The sequence below is a fragment of the Brachyistius frenatus genome, unplaced genomic scaffold, assembly GCF_029030835.1.
Source record: "Brachyistius frenatus isolate BFR_SWC_R1_liver_20210118 unplaced genomic scaffold, ASM2903083v1 Contig_292, whole genome shotgun sequence".
NCBI classification, from domain to species: domain Eukaryota; kingdom Metazoa; phylum Chordata; class Actinopteri; family Embiotocidae; genus Brachyistius; species Brachyistius frenatus.
The window spans coordinates 81,010-94,268 of record NW_027210891.1 but is presented as its reverse complement, the minus strand read 5'-3'; the positions used below and the strand labels follow the sequence as shown (position 1 = coordinate 94,268).

The 13,259-nt window shown below is 45.4% G+C and overlaps 1 protein-coding gene across 9 annotated transcripts in view; it reads left to right on the top strand.

The window, feature by feature from the left end:
* birc6 (baculoviral IAP repeat containing 6) overlaps positions 1 to 13,058 on the top strand; it is a 94,729-nt gene extending 81,671 nt beyond the window's left edge. For all 9 annotated transcript variants that reach the window (XM_069722454.1, XM_069722448.1, XM_069722447.1 and 6 more), the window contains exons 67-73: positions 318 to 428; positions 2,215 to 2,432; positions 3,743 to 3,904; positions 5,952 to 6,029; positions 6,928 to 7,116; positions 10,369 to 10,503; positions 11,948 to 13,058. In XM_069722454.1, the coding sequence (XP_069578555.1) occupies positions 318 to 428; positions 2,215 to 2,432; positions 3,743 to 3,904; positions 5,952 to 6,029; positions 6,928 to 7,116; positions 10,369 to 10,503; positions 11,948 to 12,127 (1,073 nt within the window). In that variant the 3' untranslated portion in view covers positions 12,128 to 13,058. The remainder of the gene's footprint in view (positions 1 to 317; positions 429 to 2,214; positions 2,433 to 3,742; positions 3,905 to 5,951; positions 6,030 to 6,927; positions 7,117 to 10,368; positions 10,504 to 11,947) is intronic.
* Positions 13,059 to 13,259: the final 201 nt, after the last annotated feature.

Here is a 13,259-nt window from a genome sequence, read left to right as displayed (position 1 = left end):
AGACGGAAACAAAGACCATTCACACCTCAGGGACATTTGTAGAACCACCAGTTAACCTGATAGCATGTTTCTGGATGGTGAGAGGAAGCTGGAGAACCGAGAGAACCCATGCAGGCACACGGAGAACATGCAGACTTATATAATATTATAGTGTATATATATACATACGTTCCTCCATTACTGACGTCCACAGCTGGATTCTGTGACAGCTGGCTGCTTGTTCAAGAGACGTGATGAACAGTCCTGTGGCCTCACTGCATTTTAACAAGATGTTTAGTCTCCTCCAGTCTCCTAACTCCCCCGCTCTCCCCCCACAGAGAGAAAGCTGGTGGAGTCCTGCAGGAAGCCGCCCAGCCGGCCCAAGCCTCTGTCCATCCTGCGCTCCCTGGAGGAGAAATACGTGGCCGCCATGAAGAAGCTGCAGTTCGGTGAGTGTTTTTGAGAGCAGCGTGTTTCTGACTGACGGGAGGGAACCTGTCCGTCACACTGCACTCAGACACGTCAGCGTTATAATGCTGTTGCTGTTACCATGGATTCTGGAGGCAGTGAGATGTGTGACATCATTGTTTCAGTGTGCCGACAGCAAATAGAGGAGTCATGGAGGAGGTTAAACTCTTTAATGGTCCTCTTTGTCTTTAAGAAAAGAGATATTACATGTGTACAGTAATGATTATTTATTGATATTTATTAATTTATGGGGTGGATGGAACATCTAGAAGGACCCACAGACTGGATATAAAACTACAGACTGGATATAAAACTACAGACTGGATATAAAACCACAGACTGGATATAAAACCACAGACTGGATATAAAACTACAGACTGGATATAAAACCACAGACTGGATATAAAACTACAGACTGGATATAAAACTAAAGAATGGATATAAAACTAAAGAATGGATATAAAACTAAAGAATGGATATAAAACCACAGACTGGATATAAAACCGCAGACCGGATATAAAACCGCAGACTGGATATAAAACCACAGACTGGATATAAAACTACAGACTGGATATAAAACTAAAGAATGGATATAAAACTACAGACTGGATATAAAACCACAGACTGGATATGAAACTACAGACTGGATATAAAACTACAGACTGGATATAAAACCACAGACTGGATATGAAACTACAGACTGGATATAAAACTAAAGAATGGATATAAAACCACAGACTGGATATAAAACCACAGACTGGATATAAAACTAAAGAATGGATATAAAACTACAGACTGGATATAAAACCACAGACTGGATATGAAACTACAGACTGGATATAAAACTAAAGAATGGATATAAAACCACAGACTGGATATAAAACTACAGACTGGATATAGAACCACAGACTGGATATAAAACTACACGCTGGATATAAAACCACAGACTGGATATAAAACCACAGACTGGATATAAAACTACAGACTGGATATAAAACCACAGACTGGATATAAAACCACAGACTGGATATGAAACTACAGACTGGATATAAAACTAAAGAATGGATATAAAACCACAGACTGGATATAAAACCACAGACTGGATATAAAACTACAGACTGGATATAAAACCACAGACTGGATATAAAACTAAAGAATGGATATAAAACTACAGACTGGATATAAAACCACAGACTGGATATGAAACTACAGACTGGATATAAAACTAAAGAATGGATATAAAACCACAGACTGGATATAAAACCACAGACTGGATATAAAACCACAGACTGGATATAAAACCACAGACTGGATATAAAACTACAGACTGGATATAAAACCACAGACTGGATATAAAACTACAGGCTGGATATAAAACCACAGACTGGATATAAAACTACAGACTGGATATAAAACTACAGACTGTATATAAAACCACAGACTGGATATAAAACTACAGACTGGATATAAAAGAGTTCGTAGATATAAAATGGTTCCGATCCAGAAGTGTCTTCAGCTGCAATACCAGCGAGTGCCACTAGAGGTCGTCTCCAAAAAGCCTCCGGCTCCATAGAGTCCCATTCAACTTCTCTCATCAAATCCAAAGTGAATAAAATGTGTCCATCAGTTATCTCGGTGTTGTTAGCTAAAGTCACTCCTTCTTATTAGTTTTCTGGAGGTCCATCTGAAAATAATCCCTCATTCATTGAAAATAAGATTCTCTCTTCTCCCCCTGCCCCCCACACACCTCCCTCCTCCTCCATGCAGACACCTTTGAGATGGTCTCCGAGGATGAGGACGGCAAGCTGACCTTCAAAGTCAACTACCACTACATGTCTCAGGTGAAAAACGCCAACGATACCAACAGTGCAGCACGGTCGCGCCGCCTCGCCCAGGAGGCCGTCACGCTGTCCACCTCACTGCCGCTGTCCTCCTCCTCCAGTGTCTTCGTCCGCTGTGACGAGGAGAGGCTGGACATCATGAAGGTGAGCTTTGTTTTACATTCAGCTGCAAACTGATCATGTTAGAAGAATGTTGATATAAAGAGTCTCTGAGCAATGTTTGGTTTGTAGGAGGGAGATCAGTAAGTTCTGAGTGTCCTGCTGGTGAGCAGGAAGATAAAACCTGATGACTCCTGCTACAAACTTCATCCTCATCACTTCCTGACTGACATGTCACTCACTCATGTCACCGTGCTGCCGCAGGAGTCTCTGAACTTATTGATGGTGGTGCTGTTAACACTTCCATCAGCAGGCCGGGTTGTGTGGGTGTGGTTGTGTGTATCTGTGGTTGTGGGTGTGGTTGTGTGTCTGTGGTTGTGTATTTGTGTCTATGGTGTGTCTGGTGTGGTTTTCTGTTTTTGTGTGTCTGTGGTTGTGTTTGTGTGTCTGGTGTGTTTGTGTGTTTGTGTGTCTGTGGTGTTTGTGTGTCTGTGGTTGTGTGTCTGTGGTGTGGTTGTGTGTCTGGTTTTGTTTGTGTGTCTGTGGTTTTGTTTGTGTGTCTGTGGTGTGTTTGTGTGTCTGTGGTTGTGTGTTTGTGTGTCTGGTTGTGTGTATGGTGTGGTTGTGTGTCTGTGGTGTGTTTGTGTGTGGTTGTGTGTATGTGGTGTGGTTGTGTGTCTGTGGTTGTGTGTATATGGTGTGTATGTGTGTCTGTGGTTGTGTGTCTGTGGTGTGTTTGTGTGTCTGGTGTGTGGTTGTGTGTCAATGGTTTTGGGGTGGTTGTGTTTGTGTGTGTGTGGTTGTGTGTCTGTGGTGTGGTTGTGTGTCTGTGGTGTGTTTGTGTGTCTGTGGTGTGGTTGTGTGTCTGTGGTGTGTTTGTTGTGTGTCTGTGGTGTGGTTGTGTGTCTGTGGTGTGGTTGTGTGTCTGTGGTGTGTTTGTGTGTCTGTGGTTGTGTGTCTGTGACTCACTCCCCCACTGACATTTCCTGAATGTCTTCCACATGTAGATGAACTGTGGTAAAGTAAATGAGGTGTAGAACGTGTCAGAAGAACTGAATGAACACAGATCATGTGAACAACTAGAACATGTGAGTCCAGCAGCAGATGTTTGACCTGAAGCTCACGTTGTTCCTCATCTCTGGAAATGACCTCCATGTGGTGAGGTGGAAACCTGCTGACCTGATCAGGGTCACGTGATGTCACAGCTCGGGGTCACGTGATGTCACAGCTCAGTAGCGGTCTTCTCCGTGTCCATGGAGGTTTTGGTCTTTGTTTGTCCAAACTTGCTGTTGTCTCTGCGTCTCCAATGAAGCCGTCTCTCAGTGACAGCGTCCTGTGGTTGGTTGTGTCTGCAGGTTCTCATCACCGGCCCGGCCGACACCCCGTACGCCAACGGCTGCTTCGAGTTCGATGTGTATTTCCCCCAAGACTACCCCAACTCCCCCCCGCTGGTCAACCTGGAGACCACCGGGGGGCACAGCGTGCGCTTCAACCCCAACCTCTACAACGACGGAAAGGTGAGTTCAACACGTTCATTGTGTCCCGGAGGTTTTCATCTTCACTCCCTTCATGTCGGAGTATTATTCACGTCCTCCAGGAAATCCTCCCATCTTACTGCTGTGGTCATTGACTCTGACCTTTGACCTTTGGCCCACACATTAGAGACGTCACAAAAGTCTGTTATTTTCAGAATTTTTTTTTTTGCTTCCAGCATTTTAAAACAAGTGAAATGGTTTCCTTTTTTGTGATCTTGTTATTTCCTGTTTTAAGCTGAAGCCTCCAAACAAAATGAATGTAGTTTGTTTCAGTTTTAATGAAGGAAGACCCTCCTGGTGGTTTGGACTATCTGAGGAGCTGGTCGATGTTGAAGCAGTGAGTTGATGAACCATCAGGCGTCGGCTCCGTTCTATCTGCTGCAGCTCGTCTGCTACCATGAAAACACCAAGATTGTAGAGAAGCAGCGATCAGCTGTGGAATCACATCTGAACACGTCTTTTTATTGAGCATTTTATGCTTGAATGCTTTATAAATAATTTATAATTGTAATGAAATCTGAATACAACAGAAAACAATGATGTTCTGTTCCTGACTGACTGTAAGTCGATGTTTAACCTCCTCGGTGTGGATCTGAAGCTGCTCAGTCTGTTAGACGGACAGTTTTTATTTAAATGTGCCGTTTGGACCCGGTCGTCCTCCTGGGTTCCTCCAGACGTGTTCGACCTGCAGAGCTCCTCCTCCCCCCTGGCCTCCTCCACGGAGGAGTCGGGCCATCAGCTCCACCTCATTAGGCTGCTGCTGACAGTCCACATGTATTTCCATAATGGACCCTGACAGCTGCTATCAGAAGCTCTTCGGGCCTCCGGCAGCTTGATGAGGTGATGGTTCCCTGGTGGAGGATCACAAGAAGCTTGTTGCAGAGGGCTGGAGGTCCGGCTGGAGGTCATGTGACTGGTTCTGATTTCATCAGTCTGAAGCAGGTTTCAAACAGTTCTGTTTAGAGAACATCAGACGACCAGCTGAGTGGTTTACGTCTCACGGTCCTCCGTTCAGGATGCTTCCTGTTGGACTGACCTCACATCAGTGGGAAGTTACACTTCATTCATCCACAGTGGGGAAATGTAGTGTTCACAACAGATTAAGAATACAGGTAGGAAAGATAAGTACACAAAGGAAAAATTACAAATATGCATGCAATTCAAAAAAAAAAATCATTTAAAAAAGAAATAGAAACATTTAAAAAAAAAATACACACATACACACACCACAAGCTATATAAATAAAATAAATGAATACACCTTGATATGTACAGAAAAATGTAAAGAAAAACATCATTACTGCAGGTAGATGATAAAAAATATATTGTTAATTGTAAATGTTCCAGGATATATTGTATATTACACATCAGTGGTTTGAGTGATGTGCATATGACATATAAATATGTATTATACTGTATATTATAGTACAAATGTAGATAAAATAATGTATATAGTATAAAATAAGCAGAACTTACCTTCCTGATCTAACTGATTGTTTCTGTGTTGTTGAGTAATCACAGAAAATATCTGCGTTGTCTCCAACAGAAAGATGACATGACAAAAAACAAATCTAATGTGTTTATGTGGTGACCTGATATCAGCTGGTCGACACGTTCTCCCCGAGCAGCGACTGCACGTTCTCCCCGAGCAGCGACTGCACGTTCTCCCCGAGCAGCGACTGCACGTTCTCCCCGAGCAGCGACTGCACGTTCTCCCCGAGCAGCGACTGCTCCCCTGCTGTCAAACAGAAGCATTAAACTAAACTGTTAAAAACAACATAAATCAGTTTTTTGCTGATTCAGCTGGATCGGGTGGAGCTCAGCTATGTGAAATAAATGCAGCTAAACATGAAAATCTCTGAGGAAAACCGAAAATCTCTCCTGCGATCATCTTACCGTCAGATCACGTGTCACGTTGGTGTTTCTCTGGTTCTATCTGTGAACATGTGAATGTTTCAGAGATCTAAACTTTGATCAGATTTATTCTGTCGGCTCTGGTTGATGTTTCAATGTTTTATTCTTTTTATCAGGTGTGTTTAAGTATCCTGAACACGTGGCACGGCAGGCCAGAGGAGAAGTGGAACCCTCAGACCTCCAGCTTCTTACAGGTGAGAGGACAGAGTCACCTGGTGGTTTGTGACTGGGCCATCAGTACTACCAGGAGTTCTGGTCACGGGCTCAGTGGGCCGCTGCCATGAAGGATCCTCTTTAAAGGGGAGTTATTGTTCTGAGCTGGTGACAGAGTGTGTCTGGTAATCAGAACCAACACCAGTCAGAACCACCGGGCTTTGGTTCAGAACCACTGGGCTTCTGTTCAGGACCACCAGGCTTCAGTTCAGAAGCAGCTTCAGTTTAGGACCACCAGGCTTCAGTTCAGAACCAGCTTCAGTTCAAGACCACCAGGCTTCAGCTCAGAACCACCGGGCTTCACCTCAGAACTGGCTTCAGTTCAGGACCACCGGGCTTCAGTGCACATCAGAACCGCTCCAGCTTCAGTTTCATTCCTGATTTAATTTGTTAGTGGAAGTTTTCTGGTGTTTCAGGTTGAGGTGTGTGTGCAGTAAATAATGTCCAGTTGTCCTCACACATCTCCATTGATCTCCACCGATCTCCACTGATCTCCCCTGATCTCCCCTGATCTCCCGATCTCCATTGATCTCCACCGATCTCCACTGATCTCTATTGATCTCCACCGATTTCCACTGATCTCCATCCCAGCTAGTGTGCTGCAGATCAATAGTAAAAACGAGGGGTTTGTTGAATGGGAAACGAGGGAGATATCCGCTCTGAAACCAGGCCGTTAAAGACAAGCAGATGACGTCAGCTGAAGGTCTCCGGTATCAATGTGATGGAGCGTCTTCGGGTCGATCGGGCGGTTGGGCCTCCAAACAGGAGGACGTCCGCAGTAATGGAGCTGTTCAAAACACCCACCCACAGTTCAAAACAGCTTCATATCATATCAAGGTTATACTTTATTCATTTATCCCCCCCCCTTCTGTGCTGCAGGTGCTAGTGTCGGTTCAGTCCCTCATCCTGGTGGCCGAGCCCTACTTCAACGAGCCGGGATACGAACGCTCCCGCGGGACTCCCAGCGGCACCCAGAGCTCCCGGGAATACGACGGCAACATCCGGCAGGCCACCGTGAAGTGGGCCATGCTGGAGCAGATGCGCAACCCGTCACCGTGCTTCAAGGAGGTATGGACCGCCAAGACACCCTTCCATTGGTTTCCACCTGAAGGTCACAAATCGATTGTCTAAAATGTTGTCATAATTAATGTATGAACTCTTTAGTTACGGCTGCAAACATGTTCAATTCAATTCAACTTTATTTATATAGCGCCAAATCACAACACAGGTTATTTCATGGCACTTAACACATTAAAGTCTTTACAGCAGAACTTTACAATATTATACAGAGAAACCAACAATTCAACAATTCCCACATAAGCTAGGAGGGAAAAAAAACCCTCTTTAAGGGAAAAAAAAACCCTCCAACAGAGGGAAGAAAAACTCCCTTTAACAGGAAGAAACCTCCAACAGAACCAGGATCAGAGGTGGGCGGAGCCTCTGTTAACAGAACCAGGATCAGAGGTGGGCGGAGCATCTATTAACAGAACCAGGATCAGAGGTGGGAGGAGCATCTGTTAACAGAACCAGGCTCAGAGGTGGGAGGAGCATCTGTTAACAGAACCAGGATCAGAGGTGGGCGGAGCATCTGCCTCGACCGGTTGGGGTGAGAGGAGAGCAGAGAGAGAAAAGAACAGCATAGAGATAGAAGAGAAGAACTGTTGGTGGAGACGACAATCACAGAGCAGAGACATGCAGCTCCATGACGGGACATCTGGAAAAGAAAGAACAGAAACTACACGAGCGAAGGAACTGAATGGAGACAACAGATAATAATAAGAAACTATGGGAGAGAAAAAGATGGTGAGGTATGAGTCAGTTAAAGAGTAGGAGGAAAGAAAAGAAGCTCAGCATGTAACGAGGTCCTCCAGCAGCCTCGGCCTATAACAGCATAACTAAGGGTTGGTTCAGGTCTACCTGAGCCAGCCCTAACTGTAGGCTTTATCACAAAGGAACGTTTTGAGTCTAATCTTAAAGCTAGAGAGGGTTTCTGCCCCTCCAACACAAACTGGGAGCTGGTTCCACAGGGGAGGAGCCTGAAAACTGAAGCTCCGCCTCCCATTCTACTTCTGGAAACTCTAGGAACCACAAGTAGACCAGCGTACTGAGAGAAGTGCTCTGCTAGGATTATATGGTTCTATAAGATCTCTAAGATATGATGGAGCCTGGTCATGTAGAGCTTTGTAAGTCATCAAGAGAATTTTAAATTTTATTCTTGATTTCACAGGAAGTCAGTGAAGAGAAGATAAAACTGGAGAAATATGATCTCTTGTTAAATCCCATCAGTACTCTTGCTGCAGCATTTTGGATCAGCTGCAGGTTTTTAATGAGTAATTTGGACATCCTAACAACAAGGAATTACAATAATCTAGTCTATGTTCTGTGAGGTCACGGTGACCTTCTACCTTTGGTCATCAAGATTTAAACAGTTCTTCTTTGAGTCCAAGTGAACGCTTGTGCCACATTTCATGAAGTGCCCTCAAAGCATTCCTGAGATATTACATTGACCAGAGTGGGAGGGACGTGGGGGTCACAGTGACCTTTGACATCTGACCTTTGAACACCAAAAATGAATTAAATTCATCCTTAAGTACAAATAAACCAAAAAACCTAAACCTACTCCTGGTCCTCGGCCCATTTGGTCATCCCCTCCCAGTTCAGAATGACTCGGGTGTCAGGTATCAGGTGTCCAGATATTCCAGATGGTCCCAGATGGTTCAGATGGTCCAGATGGTCTCAGATGGTTTCAGATGGTCCCAGAAGGTCCAGAAGGTTGAGTTTATCACCTGCCTCAGCACAGCTGTCACTCCTGGTGAGGCATCTTCAGGCTGAATCAGTGTTGTGAGCTGAGTGACAGGCATCCTCACCTGACCTGTGTTCATGGATGACATCAGATATGTACCAGGTCTCTGTTCTTTGGCCTGTTGGAAACCTGCTCCGTCTTCTAGGCCTGTTTCCTGGACTCTGTCCCTGCAGGTGTTTGCAGCCTGTCTTTCACAATGACTGAAAATCAATGACATGTCTCAGCCCGTCCTTGAAGACGTCCTCCGTATGAACCAGCTGTCTGATCATCAGACATTTGTAGACCCACTGTAATCCACTCTGATGTTCTCTGGGTTCCTGCTGGAGATGGTGCTGCTCAACAATTTATTTTTGATGGGAGAGTTTGAGTCCAGCTGCTATTTCTAGAGGCGGAGCAGGAGGATGGAGCTGAATGATGCAGCAGCAGGTTGTCAGGTGGAATTAAGGACAACGGGACAATTAGGGACATGTTCAAATAAGAAGTCCTGTAAATGTGAGGGAAAGCCAAACATCAGCAGCAGCAGATGTTAGTGGAGCTCCACAGTCCATCACGTGACTCCTGCAGGAGCACCCTCACATGTTCTCTCCTTTCTCTGACCTGCAGACAGCAGCAGAGTCAAACATACTTTTTATTGAATCAAGAATTCTTTTGAATTGAACACCAACAATCAGAATCTTGTTTGATAGTGAAGGTATTGTCATCGTCTTCATCATCGTCATCATCTTCATGTTGCTGCTGGAGGTTAAAGATGTCCTGGACTCACCATCTCAGGCAGGAAGCTGCAACATGGTCCAGCTGCACAGCACCAGCTCCTGGTCCTCAGCTCCTCTTCCTTCTGTCTGTGTGTCTGTCTGTCTGTCTGTGTCTGTCTGTGTGTCTGTCTGTGTGTGTGTCTGTCTGTGTCTGTCTGTGTGTCTGTCTGTCTGTCTGTCTGTGTCTGTCTGTGTGTCTGTCTGTCTGTCTGTGTCTGTCTGTGTGTCTGTCTGTGTGTGTGTGTGTGTGTGTGTGTGTGTGTGTGTGTGTGTGTGTGTGTGTGTGTGTGTGTGTGTGTGTGTGTGTGTGTGTGTGTGTGTGTGTGTGTGTGTGTGTGTGCATGCATGTATTTCCATAAATGTATTTTGTGAGGACTCTGTAACTCCACATGTGCCTGCTGATCAGTGTTTGCAACCAGAGTTTCAGGCTGAAATCGATGAGATCGTGTTTAAATAGGAGTCAGGTGGCTGCTGGCCTGAGCCCCCCCGGGGAACACGCCCCCTTTATACTCCCCTTCATATCTGATCACATCTTCACATAATGTCAGCCCGGTGTTTCATTCCTAATGTTTTCCATCATGGGATGGATATGAGCTCCGTGGACCCCCCCTTATCCCCAGAGGTCATATAAGAGACGTAGAGATGTAGAGACGAAGAGACATACTGAATGAGCTCTCCATGCTGCATATGAGAATGTCTTTCGAGGTGTCCTCCTACCTGGTTCGTTGTGTTGTGGCTCAACTTGCTGCTGTTGTGTGTCTACAGGTGATCCACAAACACTTCTACCTGAAGAGGACGGATATCATGTCTCAGTGCGAGGACTGGATCGCCGACATCCAGCAGTACAGCAGCGACAAGCGGGTCGGACGCACCATGTCCCATCATGCCGCTGCACTCAAGGTGAGCTCTGCTGATTGGAGGGAGGATGAGACCCAAAACATCATCACGTTTTCACACAAGACAAAACAATTCAACATTAAAATATTATAATAAATTAAAAATATTATAAAAAAATTATCCAATATTACAAATCTGTGAATAACACAAGTCTGAACCTCAATGATCAGCAGTTAGTCTGAAGTTGAGATCAGAGTCAGATGTTCCAGTCAGTGGGAGGAGCATCGGGTGCTTCAGTCAGTGGGAGGAGCATCGGGTGCTTCAGTCAGTGGGAGGAGCATTCGGTGCTTCAGTCAGTGGGAGGAGCATCCGGTGCTTCAGTCAGTGGGAGGAGCATCCGGTGCTTCAGTCAGTGGGAGGAGCATCCGGTGCTTCAGTCAGTGGGAGGAGCATCCGGTGCTTCAGTCAGTGGGAGGAGCATCCGGTGCTTCAGACAGTGGGTAATGTGACTTGATGTTCTTGCACAAGGAGGCAACAAATTCACTTCCTGTTTGGTCTGAAAATCAAATTAATGTTCTGATTCTGATCAAGAAAAAACGAGCTGAACATCAACTAAACCTGTGTGTGTGTACTGTGTGTGTAATGTGTGTACTGTGTGTGTGTGTGTGTGTGTGTGTGTGTGTGTGTGTGTGTGTGTGTGTGTGTGTGTGTGTGTGTGTGTGTGTGTGTGTGTGTGTACTGTGTGTGTAATGTGCGTACTGTGTGTGTAATGTGTGTACTGTGTGTGTGTGTGTACACGTGTGTAATGTGTGTACTGTGTGTGTGTGTAATGTGTGTACTGTGTGTGTGTGTGTGTGTGTGTGTGTGTGTGTGTGTGTGTGTGTGTGTGTGTAATGTGTGTGTGTGTGTGTGTGTGTGTGTGTGTGTGTGTGTGTGTGTGTGTGTGTGTGTGTGTGTGTGTGTGTGTGTGTGTGTGTGTGTGTGTGTGTAATGCGTGTACTGTGTGTGTGTACTGTGTGTACTGTGTGTGTGTGTGTGTGTGTACTGTGTGTGTGTAATGTGTGTGTGTGTGTGTACTGTGTGTGTAATGTGTGTACTGTGTGTGTGTGTAATGTGTGTACTGTGTGTGTGTGTAATGTGTGTACTGTGTGTGTGTGTGTGTGTGTGTGTGTACTGTGTGTGTGTGTGTGTGTGTGTGTGTGTGTGTGTGTGTGTGTGTGTGTGTAATGTGTGTACTGTGTGTGTGTACTGTGTGTGTGTGTGCAATGTGTGTAATGTGTGTGTGTACTGTGTGTAATGTGTGTGTGTAATGTGTGTACTGTGTGTGTGTGTAATGTGTGTACTGTGTACTGTGTGTGTGTGTGTGTGTGTGTGTGTGTGTGTGTGTGTGTGTGTGTGTGTGTGTGTGTGTGTGTGTGTGTGTAATGTGTGTACTGTGTGTACTGTGTGTGTGTGTGTGTGTGCGCAATGTGTGTACTATGTGTACTGTGTGTACTGTCCCCCCCAGAGACACACGGCCCAGCTCAGAGAGGAGCTCCTGAAGCTACCGTGTCCGGACGGTTTGGATCCGGACGGCGACGAGTTCTCGGAGAAGAGCGCCGCCCTGCTGCTCAAAGAGCTGCCGGGTCAGGATGCCGAGAAACCGGGCGGCAGCCAGGACAGCCACGGCAGCGAGGGCCAGCTATGAGCCCCGCCCCCTACACCCTCCTTCCCCTCCTGTCCCAGCATCCCCCCCCTCCCCCGATGACTCTCAGAGACTCGATGACCTCTTTGTCCATATTTGTATGTAAAGATCTAATAGCAGATTAGCTGAGAAGGACGAAGCAGCAGGAGGCGGCAGGACGAACTGAACTATGCTACGCCCTTATTAAAACAAAGAGTCCACAAACTTTTATTTACCTGTAAAAGAGTGTAAACATTTTGTGCTTTTCCAATTGTGAAATAACTACTGATTGGTATGTTATTAAACTTGTTTATGTATACATAATGGCAGAGGAAGATGACAGAGTATATAAGGGAAATACCTTTAGAGAAGAATGTTTACTGAATGTTCTTTCTTTTCTTTTGTTCTGTTGGACTGTTAGAACCAGGACATCCTGCTCATTCTTTAAGGAAACTATTTAAAGCCAGAGAGCCGTCTGAGACAGGAGCCGCTCGGTTTCTCTCCATCATATCCACTTGAATAAAGGTTGAGATGGACGTTGTTAAAGCTGTTTTCCTTTTCCAGGCTCATTAACAGCAGCGAGCTCGGATGTGTCGTGGACGTGACGGTAGATCGCAGCCCGTCACAGCCGCGGGGGAAATGTACTTTTGAAGGCTTGTGCATGTGTATGTTTGTTTTCTGTGCGTGTGCAACAATCCCAGTGATACAAAGCTGTGATGTGCCTTTGATCTACACCACACCACCAAATACCCAACACAGTACCTTCACTGATTTCTTTGCTCTTTCTATAAAAGTAAGACTTCTGCTCCGTCTGACAGAAAACAAACTGCTTTGATCTTCTTCTTTTTTTATTATGTTGAACTCCAGTGAACAAAGAAATGCACTTTCTATTTTACTCTCCTTAGAACAGTCACATCCTCCTTTTTGCTAGGACATTAAATGGAGCTTGAAAGTATGGACGTATTGTGGAAATGCTTCTTTCTGCTTCAACAGGACGTCTCGGCGGACGGACAGACGCTGCCGTCCACATCTCGGTTTCTTCTTCCTTCTGGTGCCGACGGCAGCGACTCACCAAGAGTAATGTTGCAGGTAGTACGTGTACCGCTAGAACATACTACTACATCAGAAAAACACACTTTGAACTTTGACTTTTAAC